This window comes from Sabethes cyaneus, chromosome 2 (genome assembly GCF_943734655.1).
Source record: "Sabethes cyaneus chromosome 2, idSabCyanKW18_F2, whole genome shotgun sequence".
Lineage (NCBI taxonomy): Eukaryota > Metazoa > Arthropoda > Insecta > Diptera > Culicidae > Sabethes > Sabethes cyaneus.
Genome location: NC_071354.1, coordinates 164,119,274 through 164,138,237, shown reverse-complemented (window position 1 = coordinate 164,138,237; position 18,964 = coordinate 164,119,274). Strand labels below are relative to the sequence as shown.

The 18,964-nt window shown below is 39.1% G+C and overlaps 1 protein-coding gene across 4 annotated transcripts in view; it reads right to left on the bottom strand.

Moving 5' to 3' along the window:
- LOC128734995 (D-aspartate oxidase) overlaps positions 1 to 18,964 on the bottom strand; it is a 34,681-nt gene that overhangs the window by 9,850 nt on the left and 5,867 nt on the right. Inside the window, exons 1-3 of one of the 4 annotated variants that reach the window (XM_053829441.1) lie at positions 15,938 to 16,068; positions 15,648 to 15,868; positions 6,713 to 6,925 (exon numbers count right to left, since the gene is read on the bottom strand). In XM_053829441.1, the coding sequence (XP_053685416.1) occupies positions 6,713 to 6,900 (188 nt within the window). In that variant the 5' untranslated portion in view covers positions 6,901 to 6,925; positions 15,648 to 15,868; positions 15,938 to 16,068. Of the gene's footprint in view, positions 1 to 6,712; positions 6,926 to 7,069; positions 7,109 to 15,642; positions 15,869 to 15,937; positions 16,069 to 18,964 lie in introns of those variants that run through there. The other 3 variants (XM_053829440.1, XM_053829443.1, XM_053829442.1) reach the window with 3 other exon arrangements.

The window sequence follows — 18,964 nt, the reverse complement described above, 5'->3', positions numbered from 1 at the left end:
TCTTCGAGAATAATTATAAGATGTAAGTGACATAAGGGAACATTCTCCTCCATAGCCAAATGTAGCTAATGGAGACGCGTGATATTTCGCAGTCGACCAGCAAAGCAAAAGCTAACAGAGTTATTGATTTGCAATTGAAAAGAATTATTTTTCAATTTACCAACAACCGTTCGTTGGCACTGTGTTATGTGTCCTGTTTCCGAGAATGAAATCGCTAGGGAGTAAACCACGCAATATCCTCTTTTTCATTCTGAACGGCATATTGGCGGCTGATTTCATTCCACCGAAAAAGAAGCAAATGGTAAAAAAAACGTTGTCAGGAATCGACGTGACGTGATTGCACCTCTAAACGGTTTATTTTAGTTTTACACTATTAAAGCGGATGCTCTCCACCTGGAGCAAAACAACCCGCGGAGTGGGACGTGAACGTTAGTCATTGCGGCGAGAGGTATGTTGAAGCATATGGTGAAGATAGCAATCAATAACTAAGCCCAGTGTCTTTCATGTCCTATATATAGTGTATATTTCATGGAAACCGTTGGACATCTTTAATAGTTATAGCTGGTTGAATATGCGTGGTATATCTATAGGGTAGGAATAAATTCTGAATAACGACGCTTCTATATTCGTCTGCATACGGATAATTTCAAATATAAATCATGAAAGAGTATAGTTCAATGCTTTAAACGCTCGTCGTTTCATTATTTCACACAATTGGGTGGAGAGTCTTCCAAACGGCTTCAAAGCCATTCTTAACTTTTGTGTGAATGTTTGTAATTTTAGACAATCGTAAATTAGCTCAATATTTTAGCAAATATACATGCTTCAGGGCAGTTAGCTGGGGATAGATCACAGTTCATTTTTGAAGCGTATTTCGTATTATTACATTAAATATTAATTAAAGGTAATTTCAATGTTATCGTAGCTAATCATTTGGCCGCCTACCCTATTGCATATCTAATTTACTGTAGTCTATTGTATTGAAGCAGCGCAAAATACCCCTTCTGTTAATGAAAACTGATCACAAGATATTGTCCAGAGGTTTCTTACAAAGCTCTAGCCTCCCCGAGCAGGAGCGAATAGCAAAATTATATCAAAATGTGTTATTGGAAGTTGAATAACTCATATCAAAATTTGGTCTTGTTTTGGCTGACATAGTTGGTAAAATAACAAAAAATAAAATCAAAATTTTACTCCTTTAAGGCTAAAAGAATAACCACTTGTGTTATTTGAATAACAAAGCAACCACATTCAGTGTATTCAGCTGTATTCAGAGCTTAGAATAATATATTTTAGTATTATTAAGGTATTGAATAACAAGTGAAGTAGTATATGAGATATTAAAAAATCCTTTTATAAAATATTTATAATCTAAAATTTCTTTAATCAATAAAAAAAATTGTATGAAACATATCGAATGTCATTTTAACGTCAAAATAAGACGATAATAAAATCAGTTATTATACTCATCTTACAACCACTGTTTTAAATATCTACTCAACAACAAAAAGTGTTATCAATGTATCTCCATATCTATTCAATAACAAAATATACCATTATAACACAGTTTGATATTGTTTTTGTATTATTTTACGCCTCGCTCCTGCTCGGGTCTGGGTACAGTTCACATCAATAATATTGAAGTCGTCTGCGTTGTTTTAATTGCTCAAAATAAAGGCTAATATTGAAGCTAATTGTAACTCTAACTAATGGTAACTATAACTCATTATAACTCTAAAGAAAGAGTCTTATTTGAAATCAAAGTTCCTCTTCCAGAGCTCTTTTTTCTTCTTTTTATTTTTATCGAGCTTTGTTTTGTTTACAAAGATGAATAAGATGAGTCTTTTCTAAGCATCTACCAATAAAAAGAGTTCCCATACGTTGCACAATGGCATTTTTTTTCTAAAAATGTCCTGCCCCTGCACAGTGATCTAAAAGGGCGAAAAGTGGAACTTTTTTCCTACTGTCTTTTGCTTTCATTTATCATTGATGTTCTTCAGGACTTTTGTTCGTAAAAATATCCCCCCTAATAACTAAATGTCAAAAGTTACTCATCGCTTACTATAATAAAATAAATAACTTTTTTGTGTTAGGTAATATAGTCATAGCTTCTTCGACAAAGTGGTAAATAATGTAAAAACAAGCTACTTTGCTGAAGAAATAAAATTTCTATCTTTCAGAAGTGCTGAACTATAGAGAATATTCTTTGAAACTTCTTTAAAAATTAGTTTTTCATACTTAGCTTGTTAGTTGCATGTTACAAGCGTATATTGTGCTAGGTAGGTAATTATCGAAGCACACAAAATAAACGTTTTTGCAGAAGACCGCAAATCTGATGGACCTTAACTTGCTAAGTTATCATATATTCAAGCTTTAAATTTCTATAACTTCACGAGCCTATGGGATAAAATGAGGCAAGTGAATTTATGAAATCAGTAATTCACCTTAAACCTTAGGTCGAGTACTACATACTTGTATAGGTGCAGCTTGTCCCCAACCACCCAAATGAGAGTACGGCAAGAAATACAGAAAGAATACGTTTTATGTTCTTAATCTTCGGTATAGGCTTGATACACGTCCACTTTACGGTGTTAGTAGATAGACACATAGTTTCTTCGGCAAAGTTGTATAAAATATAAAGGAAAACAACTTTGCTAAAGAAATGATATTTCTATCTTTATCGAGTACAGTGCTATAGAACATTTTCTTCTGAAATTCTTTAAAAATAAGTTATTCATACTTAGCTTATGTTGGTTACGTTTTACAAGAAGGTATGGAACTCAAAACATACGTTTTTGCAGAGAGTTGAAAATCTCTAGGACCTTTCCCTACAAAGTTATCGCTTTTGGCTCGTGAAGCTTAAATAAGCGGCAAAGGTTGCTTTCTCTGGACCCTCTTCCTACCATATATTTGGTTTTCGTCGTGTTGATTTGTAACCCTATCCTCCTAGTCTCCGTTTTTAGTCTGGAATGGATTGCCTCCGCCATCCCAAGGTATCTAGTAATGATGTCAATGTCGTCTGCGAAGGCTAGGAGTTGGCTGCGCTTGCTTAAGTTCGATCCTCTCGTTTCGATGCACACTCGACGGATCACACGTTCAATAACGATCTTGCATAACATACAGGACAGTCTATGCCCTAGCCGCGACTCGAGAGTGTCCCCGAACCGTGCACGTACCACAGCACTCGCTCCAGTGCGGTAGCTTTGATCAGGCGCGTCAGTTTGTCCGGAAGACCGTTATCGTGCATTATCTAACGTTTGCATTAAAAAATGAACTTTTTTCGGATGGTGAGAAAAAAAGACAGCTAATTGAGTGTGAAAAATTTCCCATGGAAGGTTATTATATTTGTTTACAAGCAAAAAAATTCTACAGTTCTATCAGTCGAACTCTAACCGTGATGGCGAAAACAGGGAAGCTACTCCGTTCAGAAGCGTGCATGTTCAAAGAACTGAACCCCGCCGCGTTGAAAACGGACATCGTGCGGCACTTTGCGGACGCCGGATACGCCCGTTCCGGCAACTACAACATCTTGGCACTATTGGACAATAATTAGAGCATCGAAAGAAATCCCGGTTCTGAACGACTGACAACCCTGAGCGACACGAAGCTCTAAAGGATGCTGAAGAGGAAGGCCGAGGGAAAAGTGGCTACATCGCTGCGTGTGCTTAGTCGGGAGGTCGGTGCAACCAGCCAAAAAGTGAAAAAGTACCTGATGAACAAGAGCATGTATATCAAGAAGCGACATGTCCCGTCCACTGGTCTCGGAGCTGCAGGCAATGACGCATCGGCAGCGGTTGAATAAGATGGTCAAGACGATTTTCCAGGCGAATCGCGACGTGGCAGTGGTGATGGATGATGAGACCTATCTCACCCTCGATGGCAACGACTGACAGGGCACTTCGTATTTTACTTCCCCCACGAAGGAAGTGAGCTTCGAGGTGAAGTTCATTTCAAACACCAAGTTGCCTAAGAAGGTGCTGTGGCTGACAATCAGCGCGATGGAGATCAAAGCCGCTCTTCTTTCGCCCCGAACTGGCCGTGAACGGGGAATTTTATAATACGAAGTGCCTGCTGGAAGTTGCATTTATTATCTAGAAATACCATAAGGGTGAAGACGTGGTGTTCTGGCCGGATCTGGATTTCTGGACAAACCTGAAGCGTAAGATCTACTCCAACAATTCTGTCGCGAAAACTGAGGAGGAATTGATAAATAAAACGAAGAAAGAACTCAAAAACATGTCTACATGCATGGTTTCGTCCGCTATGGCGAATGTTCCGGTTAACTGCCGGAAGGCCGCTCCCAAGGGCGCAGTTTTTTTGCAAGTAAACTAATATAATAACCTTCCATGGGAAATTTATCACACTCAATTAGCTGTCTTAGTTTTATTTTTATCACCATCCGAAAATAGGTCCATTTTTCCGAGATAGTCGGCGCTAACAGACTTCGTAAGCGTTTAAATGAAACCACACCGCGCGTAGCTTTCGACAGATTACATTATTATTCATTAAGTTAGATTTTTATCTAGCTCTCCCTTCTACTAACAGCAATTCCTCTTCCGAAATGCTTGTGAAGATGCAAAGGATTCCCTGGTCTTTAATAGCAACAAGTCTTGGACTAACATTCCTTCCCATCCCACCAGGACCCGCATTCGGACGTGGCCGGCGTCAGTATTGATCAGAATGCAGGGACTTGATAAGGTTGCACAATGGGAAATAGTGTGCTGTTCCAAGTATTCCTTTTTCAGTTATCGTTTTGCAATTTTCATCGGTCCTGGTCAATAACGGAGTAGCAGCACACAGGCTGTATCCTGTACTGATGCTTAAAACCGTTCTCGTGCATTATCTGCTATAGCTGTTCGCGTTCAGCTGTATTGTATACTGCCCTGAACTTGCTGAAATCCACAAAAATATGATGCCTAGACATGTTGTACTCTCGACATTCCTGGAGGATTTGTCGTAGAGTGAAAATTTGATAAAGCCCTGCAAAATCTTGATATTGGGGATAAACGACGTTACATCTGGGAGAGCACCTTGTAGGTGGCGTCAGCGTAATGCCGCGGTAATTACAGAAAACGAACCAATCGCACTTCCATCTATTCTATCGTAACTTTTACTCCTCCCAAATCCTTGTAATTATCCAGTGAAGTATCGTTGCTAGTAGTGCTTTGCCATTTTTGTAGAGTTCTGCTGGGAGTTGGTTCTTACCGGCGGGTCTATTATTCTTCAGCCTACCAATTTCTCGGGAATCGGCGGGAGCCAGCCCACTGTTATCGTGTTACCGTTTGTAGACACTTGCGGATTCCAGTCGAGCGATTCTTTGCAGATCTCATTCGCTCCTTTCCTCAAGATATGACCGATCCACTTCCACCTACGTTCACACATTTCTGTTGCTATCGGCCGTCTGCTGGGACGTACCACGTTTCGTAGACATACAGCAGTACGGATTTAACGTTTGAATTGAAAATTTGCTTTTTCGAATGTAGAGTGATCTGGTTTGAGCGCCAAATGTTTCGCTGACCTGCACCCCTGGCCTTCCTGATCCGTGTAGATCAATAATTTAACATCAAGAATCCATGCTTTTCTTCATTTGGGTCAATTCTTAGAAGATTTTTCGATCGATTGGTGTAAGAATATTGAAAATCGATCGGAAAACCGCTGAGCTAGTAGCGCTCAAAACCTATCATTTTTCGTGACGCTCGCATTTTTCGATTTTTTGGAATGACACCCTATCTCAAAACTTGCCGTAAGACGTAGTCCTACGTCAAAATAGAAAATACATGACATTGGTGCGCTTTCTCCCGACTGGGAATTTTACCACCAGTTGCCATATGCACCTGAGAGTAGGAGCTAGTCTTTAAAAAATAGCTAAGCCCAAGGTTTTACATTTTCGTTTATCGCCAAAACTGGGAGGCAAATTCACTTTACTAGTGATAGAATGAAAAGATGAACAAAGCTTGATTCTTGGACACTAACGGATCAAACATAGGCTAGTTTACCTACCTACAAAAGGAAAGATAGACAGGGCAAAAACACAGTAAAATTCACCCTCACCTCAAGCGTCGATCAGGGAAACTATTTTTACCTGAAAGAATGTATCACTTTGTCACACAACTGATTCATTCCATAGAAAGTATACGCTCTTCCGCTTCCACTCGATGTAAAATCAGTACGCATGTCTAATGCCAATCCATCAACATATCAACCTAGCCAAGTTAATTTATTTATGTTGAATAACTTTTCTTAGATTTGCTCTGCACGAGTAAAGCAACATGTGTGAATGTGCATACCACTCATTCGCCATACGTATTTTATTGGGTGTTTATAAACTGTAAATATAGGCACGGAAATATAAACAGTCGTGCTAAAAATAACTGGAACCACTAACGGTCGCCATACACCCGAAGCCGAGCCGCAAGTCGCTACACCGAAATACACACCACGTCGCACTTGAGCCTAGCCTATACAATATAGGTTCAAGCGGTTTGTGGCGAAAATATATCAAACAACGAATAGAACGGTTTTACCTTTCTATCAAGCTCGTACAAGAAATAAGAAATTACGCAAGTCGATGTGTACAGGTGCACCACCTGTTCAGTCTTAACCCGGCAACACAATAACTTTCTTTTTGATAGCAAATGAGGGGGTTTGACTTTCGTACCAACATTGTATAAAAATCTACATACTTCGATAAGACTTCCTGAGAGGTACTCACCTAGTGATATCCTCGGTCGGTCCGCAGAAACTTGTTCCCGGGCGAAACAACCCGGCTGCCACGTCGCTACAGGTGTCCTGCTCAAAACGATCTGCCACAATTGTAACGGTCGCATTTCGATATTCCTTCTGCAACTCTAAGGCGGTGGTAAGACCAACCACCCCAGCACCAATCACGCACAGCTGCATCGCGTACCACTACTGCACTGGTGACCTAGGAAATTGAAAATGACCGATAAACGTTCTAGTTTCTCAAAAGAAACCGTGGAGAAATTTCCCCAATTGTAACTATCATCGCAAAATTATTATTTCTTTCTAGTTCGAACGTAATATATTATATCTCAGTATCACACGCTACCTAACATTTTTGCTTATGAAATACTTTATTTGTGTAAAGTTCACCGGTCAAGCTGAGGAATGTATTTAAAACAAGCAGTAGACCGTAGACAGCAGCTACGCTGTCACTCTAATTCTGTTCAACGTGGGACGTTATGTGATTAATTAATTAAGAACCGTCAAGTGTCGATGCCTGTTATGCATATCTTTTAGAAAAATACAAAATTAAATATCAGTGCATGAGCATGCACGTGTTTCTTAAGGCAATGTAATCGCTTAGTTTGCCTAAAGCAACGAACGTAAATGAGAATTTTTATTATTTGTTAATCACAACAAAACAACTTATCATTTTCCCATTTCACGACAGTTAAACTACAAGCAACAACAACAATTCCACTAAAAATTTTCTATTGAGATTTAGTAGAGTTGAGATTTAGTAGTAGTGAGAAAGCATCCTGAAAACAATGCGTCTCCATTACATTATTGGGTTAAAATTGTTTAATTATCTCAAAAAAATGTACATTTCTGAATTTTTGAAGATGTTAAGAAAAAAAATCTGAGCTTTCTGGAAAAAGGTAAAAATGGAGGTCTCGTTTATTGAAAATATGTGCAAATACTTTTAATATTTTTCTCATTTAGTTTACCTCACGTGGTCCTGGGCCACTGTGGGGTACGGGTTAACCGGCTATGCAAGAATTTTCTCTTGAAAATTTGGGTAGAAGTAGTTTAGAGTGTATTATTAACACTGCATTTTTGTCGCTGTCAGTTTTTTAAAAATTGAAAAAAATGGCGTCACCCGAATAGGATCGTCGTGAATTGATTTTGCGCAAGCACCTGGAAAATCCTCAACTATCTTATCGGGACATCGGAAAACAACTCGGAATCGTACAGTCAACTATGAGTCGTGTGGTTAAACGGGTTAAACGTTACTACGAAACTATGAGCTTCGAACAGAAGGACAAATGCGGTCAGAAAAGATGTTCTATTAGTGATCACGATCACAAGGCACAGTGGTTCATTCAGCGAAATACGTGATCGTTTGATATTGCGCCAAAACGTGAAGTTTTTCGCATATAGTGTCTTTAGGAACATTTCTTGGTATAACAAGCCCCTTCTTGTGAGAGAAATCTTTGGGTGATTAATTCCCTTAAAAGTGAGATAAGAAATTTATTTTCTCGTACATTCGAGATACAGGTTTGGTACTTTCGGCAAAGTTGTAGTAAATATCAATGCAAACAACTTTGTCAAAGATACTATACTTGAATCTCTTCATGGAAATTATCTATGAAGCGTTATTCGTGGACAAACCCTTCAAAACAGTTTTTAAACCCTAACTTATTCTGGTCAACTTTTACGTGTTCATAGTGTTCTAAAAAGTTTATTATCTTGCTAAAATCAACGTTTTTTCAGAACATTATTATAAGTGATTTTCTGCAGTTTCGGAGATTTTGAGCATTTTTGATGAAAAATAGTACTACTTTGAGCTTAAATATTTCCCAAGGTGGCAAATGGTGGCAGACCAAACAACTCCTACTTAAAAGTACAATAAAAAACCTTCAAAATCAAGTGTCAATTGACTGTATCTGTTTGTATCCTCAAAGGTTATAGTTGTTTTAAAAATCCATCACAGTCATGTTTATCGAACAATTAAAATGTACTTCGGATGCAATAAACGCCATTTTGTTTATGTTGACAATCTCTTTCTAACAAGTTGAGTTACCAGCAATTTTTTCGCTTATTTTCGAGTCAAAATGAATGTAGACTCAAAATTATTTCACGCAAATAATAACAGAAAAGCTTCCAAACAACTAACTTAAGTCTATTTTGTTCAATACCTTCGATTGGTGTCTTTTCAAAAGATCACACTCATAATGGGCTGGTACCAAATGGCCGAAACACAAATGGTCGAATCACGAATGGCCGAAATCCAAATGACCGAATTTCAACAACAGTCACAGAAGACCGAATTTTCTCGGAATGACTTTTTAGTCTATTTAATTAGAAAATACGAATTGACAAGCAGTTACCAATTAACTTTACTCAAACAAAAAACAAAATAAGCAACACATCTTTTTGTTGTACCTTTACGTACGAGTTGTTTGATCTGCCACCATTTGCCACATTGGGAAATATTTAAGCTCAAAGTAGTACTATTTTTCATCAAAAATGCTCAATATCTCTGAAACTTCAGAAAATCACGTAAAATAATGTTCTACAAAAACGTTGATTTTAGCAAAATAAACAACTTTCTAGAACACTATGAACACGTAAAAGTTGACCAGAATAACTCAGGGTTTGAAAACTGTTTTGAAGGGTCTGTCATGAATAACGCTTCATAGACAATTTCCAGGAAGAGATACAAGTATGGTGTCTTTAACAAAGTTGTTTGTATTGATATTTACTACAACTTTGCCGAAAGTACCAAACCTGTATCTCGAATGTACGAGAAAATAAATTTCTTATCTCACTTTTAAGGGAATTAATCACCCAAAGATTTCTCTCACAAGAAGGGGCTTGTTATACCAAGAAATGTTCCTAAAGACACTATATGCGAAAAACTTCACGTTTTGGCGCAATATCAAACGATCACGTATTTCGCTGTTTGGACCACTGTGCAAGGGTGTCATGAAACCGTTTATGCGGAATCCCAATACTTCGGTCAGGGATGTGGCCAAAAAGTTGAATTTGTCCAAGTCTTTCGTTTAGAGAGCCAAGAAACAGAAGGGACTGCATACGTACAAAGTCCAGAAGGCTTCAAACCGTGACGAACGACAAAATACGGTGGGAAAGTCAGGGACCCGGAAAGTGTACACCCAGATGCTGACGAACCATTGTCTCATCATGGATGATGAGACTTACGCGGACTTCCGATAGCTGTTCTTCACCGCCCGTTCTACTGTTCTTTACCGCCCAGCTAGGGCTGTCGGTATTGGGCGCTTTTGGTGAAAACCGGTATTTCGGTATTGGCGTAGAAAATACCGGTAATACCGGCAAAATACCGGTATTGGCAGATTATTCGAAATCAATAGAAATGTCGATGTTTTTCAGTAAATCTAAAAAGATTTTGAAACTTTAGCTTCAGTATTGTTGCTTAGCAAAGTAGAATTCAAGCAGATATAATACACCTAGCGATTTAATTCCCTTACTAGAACGAATTTCATTGCCAACACTTCCAACAATTGAAAAAACTTCCGCTTTCATCGATGTCTGGCGAACGGCTCTAAGCACATCAGGAATTTTCCTTTCATTTCTTCAAATTTATGGTAGGAAAAACCGCCTTTCATTATTTACAAAATATCTTGTATTGTAGCTTCCAGCATAATTAATGCCTCGGTCTCCTACAGCCTTTCAACAATTTTTTCTCCATCCCCAAACCGGAACTCCTGCATAACGTCATCCTCTTCATCATCGTTCACAAATACTTTCTCCTCTCTGTTATCAATCCTACTATTCGAATATAGTGGGATGCAGATTTCATCTCCTTGTGTAATCAATGTATCACTCGAAAGACTTGAAAATATTCCAAATTCTTTCCTAGCAGATCCTTTGATGGCAAGAATGCTCAAAGATTCCTGTATTCTGATCAGAGCCCGGCATCGTCGAAACAAATAAATGAAGCTAACTTTCCCTTACCTTCGCTTCATACATGAAGCGACTAATTTCATTTGTTGAACAGAACGTTTCAAGCAAGTTTCAGCTGAAGCTATTGACTGTGTCAAATGACGACGATTAACAGTCAGGGACGATTTGTCGACGTTGAGTAGATTAATCATAATATGCGTTAAATTGCAGGAAATGTTATTCAAAATCTATTCAATTGCATTCAAAGTCTATGCTGACCTTTTTCTGAATATTTGATAGAGAAATACAAATGAAACTTGTTGAGGCTTTCGGGTTGATGCTTCTCGGTTCACCGAAAGCCACAATACGGTGATCAACAAAATTAAAACAAATGAAACTTTAAAACCGGTCGTCATGATGAAGTGAAAATCGTTTCAATGACGCTGATTGAAGCCAGTTTTTAAACGAAGCTGCGCTGTTTCTGTTGAAACTGAAGCTTCATTACTTCATTGTTGAATAACAATTTACTATTATAAGTGACGTTTCTGGGCCCTGATCTTGTTTCATATATTCGTTATTTGAGAGCTTTGCATAATTTGGTGGCGTTTGAATATCAAGTTGTTCAAAAATAAATTGAAACGCGACGTCTGGCTCATACAATGAAACATTTTTACAGCAAAATAATTCTACTGTGCCTTGAACTCGAGCTATAATGATTTGACCCACAATTTCACTCTCTTCATTGTTAGTAGTCGAAGAATCTCGTTGGCATTAACACCAAGTTGTTTTTCTAAGAGTTGTATAATCCTTTATGAAATTTAGTTCTTATTCGAATAAGGAGTTGGAAAAACAAGCAGATTAGAAAATTCCGGTTTTTTGCCTTTCCAAAACCGGTATTTCGGTATCCAAAAACTGACCGGTATTACCGGTTTCGGTACTACCGGTTAGACAGCCCTACGCCCAGCACAAGGAAATAAGGAAAGAGAAACTTTCAACTTTCAGAAATACATGATTTGACAAGCGTGGCTCATCGAAAAATACTGGGCGATTATGAAGCAGGCACTACGGAAGCAACTCAATAAGGTGAAAGGTGAAAAAAGGTGGGTTTTCGTACAGAAGAAACTGCAGCAAGATGTTGTACAGGGCCTTATGAGTGGAACTAAGTGTAAGGTGCGAGCATACGCTTATGGTATTGAAATTGAAATAAAATATGCCAAAAGCCTACTAATGGGTTATATTTTATTGTCTGAAAATTTGAAAAGAATCGGTCAATTAGGTAATTTTTACAGCGTTCCTTTCGTGGTGCAATTTGATGTGGAACCCCCTTTACCGAACCTCGTGATGAATCTGCTATTTTAGCTTTAGTGCCGAAACAACACCTTTAGTTCCACGGCTTCTAATACAGCAGTCCCCCGAATAACGCGGTGGGTGGTGTACGCCCATGGCGATTTCTTAGTTGTCCATTAACCAATAAAGTTGATTTTTGGTACGTTGTTAGTATGTGATACAACCTAGTCAACTGCCAAAAATCAACTTTATTGGTTAATGGACAACTAAGAAATCGCCATGGGCGTACAGCACCACCCACCGCGTTATTCGGTGGATTCCTGTATTATAAACTTCTATAAACCACGCAAAATGCTCATCGTTACTGTCAAGAGCTAAATAATAAAATGCTATTAATCACTAGTTGAGCCCGAATCTTACGATCCGGAAAATATAAATGTCTGTTCAGAAAACTGCGGATACATTCCATCTGCGGATACATCCAAGATGTTTAATCTTTGTATTAATACTTTGAGTTCTTATATTGCAAAATATAGCTCTTACCACGTTGTATATAAAAGTCTTAGCCGGAAACTGAAACAAATAGTTTTTATGCTCGCATTGGATTTTATTTAACTGAATTAAAACATTCAGTTAAAACTGTGCTGATTTTAGAGGTGAGCAAAATGGCTCTTTTGTGTAAGTGGCTTCGAACCGTCCATTTTCTGCCACGAACCGGTTCGTATGGTGTTGAGTCAGGCAGAACCAAGTGAAAAATTCTGACTTCGAGAAAAACTCACTTAAAGTTTGCTGCTTTGTATGGTTTATAGCTATCAATCGTTCGAAATCATCTTATAACGCTGGCTGTTTGCAACATTCATGTAGTCTGATTAGAGTAAAATGTTGCTTAGAAATTTTTTGATCGTTTGCTGTCATTAACTCATTTTTTTAAATTTTGCGACTTGGGCCGCTCTGATTTAACACCGACCATATGATATCGCGACAAGCAATCGAGTTGAGCAGGCGAGTCGAGCAGTTGAATCAAGCAGTTGAGTGAGGCAGTTGGGTCGAGCAGTTGGGTCGAACAGTCGAGTTGAGCAGCCAAATCGAGCAGTATAGTGTAGCAGTTGAATCAAACTGTTCAGTCAAGTAGTTCAGACAAGCATTTGAGTCGAGCAGACGGGTCGAGCAGGTAAGTTGAGCAGTCAAGTCGAGCAGTTTAATCCAGCAGTCTAGTCGAACAGTTTAATCGAGCAGTTGAGTCGAGTAGTCCAGTCGAGCAGTTGAATCGAGTAGTCTAATCGACCAGTTTAATCGAGCGGTTGAGCCGAGTAGTCCAGTCGAGAAGTTAAATCGAGTAGTTAAGTTTAGCAGTTGAATCGAGCAGTTGAGTTAAGCAATTGAGTCGAGCAGTAGAATCATATAGTTTAGTCAAGCAGTCTAGTCGAGCAGTCGGGTCAAGTAGTTCAGTAGAGCAGTTTAGTTTCGCAGTGAAATCGAGTAGTTAAGTCAAGTGGTAGAATCGATCAGTTCAGTTGAGCAGTTGAATCGAGCAGTAGAGTTGAGCAGTCGAATCGAACAGTTAATTCAAGCAGTTGAGATCAAGTGGCTAAGTCAAGCAGTTAAGTCGAGCAGTCTAGTCGCGCAGATGAATCAAGCTGTCCAGTCGTCAGTTTAATCGAGCTGCTAGGTCGAGCAGTTAAATCGAGTAGTCTAGTCGAGCAATCGAGTTGAGCAGTTGAGTCGAGCAGCCGATTCGAATCGAGTAGTCGAGTAATTCGAGTAGTTGAGTCAAGCAGTTGAATTGAGCAGTTTAGTCGAGCAGTTGAGTTGAGTAGTTTAGTCGGGCAGTTGAGTCGAGTAGTCCAGTCTAGCAGTTGAATCGACTAAACGTCAAGCAGTCGAATCGAGCAGTCAAATCGAACAGTTAAGTCAAGCAGTTGAGTCGAGCAGTCAGGTAGAGTGTTTATACCGAACAGTAGAGTCGAGCAATAAAAACAAGCTGTCCATTCAAGTAATCCAGCAATCGAATCGAACAGTCAACAAGTCAGTCGCAACGCAGTCGAGCAGTTAAATCGTGCAGTTAATTCGAGCAGTCGGGTCGAGTAGTAAGTCGAACAAATGTGTCAAGCAGTCGAATCGACCAGTCCAATGGAGCAGTCTAGTCAACCAGCTGAGCAATCGAGCAGTCCAGCAGTCGACCAGTGAGGTGACTGAGCATAGAACTCATTGCTATGAAAACATGACGTCCTATCAGGGGCCTGTTTTTAATAACCGGTAAGCCTCTTATGACGTCCTGACCTGCTTTTGGCTACAGGCCTCTTTTATAAATAGAGCGTACAATACACACATGATCTTCTGTCGCCTCTCTAATATATACTAATTGTTGCAAATCCTACACTTCACTCATCAGTACTTACATCATCGATAACGAGCATTATCATTTTACGTGTGCCAATCATAGATGCTTTCGTCTTTAGTATAGTCGGGTTTAGTTTGTGACTTGAAATTTAGGTATAATAAGTACAACTGAAAACATAAACATATTCTTCTTGGCGCAAAGAATATCATTAAAGGATTTGCATATAAAGATCAAAAACTGAAGGCTAGAAAAAAAATATTACCTTGTATTAGGTCCCCACTTCCAGTGGAAGCATAACTGTCCCATGATACATTTTACCATTTTTGATCTGATGATGTCTAGCGTTATAATTTCATACGCATTTTTAATATATTAAATCGAAATAAAGTGTTTATCTAGAAAAACTCCTAAAAAAATATTAAAGCCTATTTAAGTTCTACTGGTAAAATGGACGTAGGTATATTCTACTCACTGCATATCTAACATGCACTAGCAAATTGTATACAAAATTGATATAAGTTTTCACCATTTTATCAAAAAAGAATAAATAATAACGAAATTAGATAATCTTAGTAAAATTTGAATTTCAACTTTTAGTGCGATTTTCAGTTTTTGTCACATGAGACAGTAATGCAGCCTACGTACTACAGTGGCAGCGCAAGTACTACAGTAAAAGCAAGCAAAAGCATACAGTTAAAAAGCAGTGTACTTTGCGTTTTGCATTCGAACACTGCCTTCGTTGGGCATCTCCGTTTGAGTCACGATGATAGTCCTTCCAACTAAATAGAAATGGTAAATAGTACTTCTTCTAGCTATGTTCAATTTTACCAGGACCTCAATTTCTTATTCGTCCTTTTTGTATTTGTGTATTTTATATTTGTATTTATTTGGGTACTTCATCTGACTATAAATTGTCAACATGAATCAAATTGAATACAGATTATAGTAAATTAGATCTTCTTATCTTCTGCGCGAATAAGTGCGAAGACATACCGCAATCAAGCAGTTCTTTGACGTATAAGACGTTTGTTCTTCTCAATTTACTAACGTGCTTACGTTTTTTCAAAGCTGACCAAGAATTTAAAAGTATTTTATGGATTAAATTTCCAGGGTTGTTTACGTATAAATGTAAACAAGATCAAATTTCAAACGCTCACCTTTTTGAGCTTTAAATTTTAACATATTGTGCAAAATCACTCGCATCAGTAAAACGACCTTCAGGACATCTAACCAGTGCAAACGACAATTAAACAAAGTCGGATCAATAAGGATGTCTTTCTAAGAATTTTCTAATTTAATTACTGCGATTAGTTACACTTATACAGTAACAGTGACAAGAAGTACATATTGAAAACTCTGAATGATTCCATCAGCAACTTGTTAAGAGCAGACTGTATTTTACTTACCTTACCTCGCTTTTATGTTGTGTTTTCCCGTGTTCTGTGTTGCGAAATGTAATTCTTGACCTGACGCTTAATGTGCAAACGTTGTGGGTTATGAATATTTTCACCTTGGAAGAATTTTGAAATTGATTATTTTGCACTAACACCTGTTGCTATAGCTTTCCAAAATCACGGAAATCATTCATCCTCTCCAAAAATACTACTGACAGTCAAAAAGCATGGCAGTAGACTACAAGCAGAAACAGGTTCTATAGTAAATGGGATAGAAATGCAAAACAAAGATTAATATTGCACTCACACAATAAAGCTCCTGATACGGAAAAGGTACTTTCAAATCGGCTGTTGCTAATGAAGATGAGATTCATACGAACATCACAGCACTCGCTCACTGATTGTCGAGTAAGGTGAACAAGTGATAACGATTGATAAAGCTGAAATTTCAGATTGCTATTCAATGACATTTATTTGCACTTACAATGCCTACCATCGTTCACATTTTGAATCACTCCAATTGCGCAGAGAAGGATAACTGAGTAAAGGGCGTACGCATGTGACCATAACCATGCTTCTCCATCAAACCTTGATGCAATGTTTTTAGTATCTTTCCTTACAAAACTAAATCCTTACAATACCGTTAATCTGCGTATACAGATATTGACTTGCCAGAATGGACTCCATTTGCTGCTTCCATAAGCAAGCATATTCGCTCGCATTCTGTTATCATATAGGCGTACCAATGCGTCACACACCACTTCTGTGATGCCGAAAATATCTTATTTCTAAAAATACAATTCGCAGATTGTACGACAGTGTCTTTGGACTTAAAAACCATCTACAAAATTTAATTCGATGCTGCGGAATGACGCAGTATAACGCGGCAAGAGAACGACTAAAGTTCGAGGAATTTCTCCGAGGGCGTCAATAACTTTGATACATTTCAGAAAAAAAATGAATAATAAATATTGATGTAGGGTGCCTGACCCCCCTCGTCGTAGCTTAAGACGATCCAAATTTTATTTCGAGTTTGAAAAATAATTGCTTAGTGAACTACTAAATTTTATGGCACGAGCTGAATTCTACACTTCTTCTCTATACATGTACATTACGGATTGTCTCATCGTTTTTGCGAAAAATAATATAAGAAACCTTGCACTATCTCGCACCTTTTTTTTTAAAAAAAATAAAATTGTAAACGATTGCTGTCTGTCCATTATAGACGAAAACTCATCTTGATCTGACGTAGTGAAGTTTCCGTATGACGACTCCCGCCTGAACATGGATAATTATTCCACTAAAGAATGTTTGTAAGTTCTTATATATTTTATCTGTCTAAACGGGTGTACTAAATGTTGATGGTCATCAAAAGTTTGTTGAATGTAATTAATGTCAAAGTTGGATCTAATGTCGTTTTTCGTCTCTATGATGGGAAAGTAGGGCACGTGAGGGTATTTTCAGCCCATTAAGCGATTGCAACTATTTTTTCGGCCTATTGCCTAGTTCTAGTGGAAGAACAGGTGGTTTTGATGTTCTTTGAATAAGAAATAGTAGATTACTTACAGTTTTGAGAAAATAGTTATAACATATTAAAATTGTATGTCGGAAAAGTATTTTGATTGGCGAAAGAAAAGGCAAATAGGCTGAATTTAGAAACCAGCTGAAAATACCTTCTCGTGCCCTAACTACAGTATTTTGAGTTTTATATTATAAGAGAGCCATTCCAAACAGACACAGTATACACATAGATACTTGCACAAATATAAATTTAAAACTGTACATGTTGATTTGTTTCATTTTTTTGTGCTAGAGCATATCAAGTTTTAAGTACAATCCCACGCGAAATCGTCCTAAAAAGCTAAAATCTTAAATAAACATTTTTTAATTACAAATCCCGATTGCGATGAACGTCGCGTTGCCGTATCACAAGCGTAGCGAGGTACATGAATTCCTTCACTACTTCATATCGTTCCTAATCCAGCTCCTAAGGCTGGTAAACGGCTGAATAATGCGTACCGTCGGTGCCTTGTGCACGTGTAGCCATAAAATAGACCCTACAGTGGTTCATAGCCTCTTATTCAGCAACTCCTATTCCTACCTCCTCGTGGTACCAGCCGGGATACGAGCAACTTTGGTGGAGATCGGGTAACCAACCCCCGAGTGGAAGCCAAGGTCGTATGCTGACAGGAAAGGAGGGCTCTTTCGAGCTTCGTTGGCCCTCCGGCGAAACAGGGGGTTGGTGTAGCAGGTTTTGCAAGCCGTCACCACGAGAAATACTAAAGCACGGAACGAAGAACAAATAATTTCTTACTGGAACAATCGGAATAGACCCACGCGACGAAAAAGGACTATGGATTGGAAACTTGGGACGTGGAACTGCCGATCTCTCAACTTCCAATGGAGCACTCGAGTGCTCTTGAGAGGGCCTAAGACTTATCGACTTTGCCGCCTCCAAGAATATGGCCGTACGTAGTACCTTTTTCCAGCACAGAATCCATCACAAACACACCTGGAGGTCACCAAATCAGACAGAATCACAGATCGACCACGTTTTGATCGACAGTCGGCACTTCTCAGACATTATCGACGTCAGATCCTATCGAAGCGTTAACGTCGACTCGGACCACTACCTAGTGATGGTTAAGATGCGCCCAAGACTCTCCGTTGTAAACAACATTCGGTACCGACGCCAGCCTCGATTAGATCTCGCGCGGCTGAAGTAGCCAGATGTCGCCGCAAACTACGCGCATTCACTCGAAGCTGCGCTGCCGGAAGAGGACGAGCTGGACGAAGCCCCTCTCGAGGACTATTGGAACACTATCAAAACAGCCATCAGCAGTGTAGCGGAGAGCTCCATCGGGCATGTGGCACGGAATCATCAGAACGATTGGTTTGACGATGAATGTAGGAGGGTGATGGATGAGGAGAACGCTGCGCGGGCGGCCAAGATGCGCAGTGCCACACGTCAGAACGTGGAAAGACACAAACAGAAGAAGATGCAGCGAAACCAAATCTTGCGGCAGTAAAAGCGCTACATGGAAGAGCAGGAATATGCAGAGTTGGAGCGGCTGGATCGTTTTCAGGAAACGCGAAAGTTCTACCAGAAACTGAACGGATCCCGCAAAGACTTTGTGCCGCGAGCCGAAATGTGTCGGGATATAAGACTGGCAGTATTCTGACGGACGATCGTGAGGCGACCGATAGGTGAAAGCAGCACTTCGACGAACACCTGAAGGGCGCCCAGGCGGAGAACCATGGCAGCGGGGAAAGCGATTTTGACGGTGCAACAAACTTGGAAGAGGTGCCAGCCCCAACGATAGGCGAAGTTAAG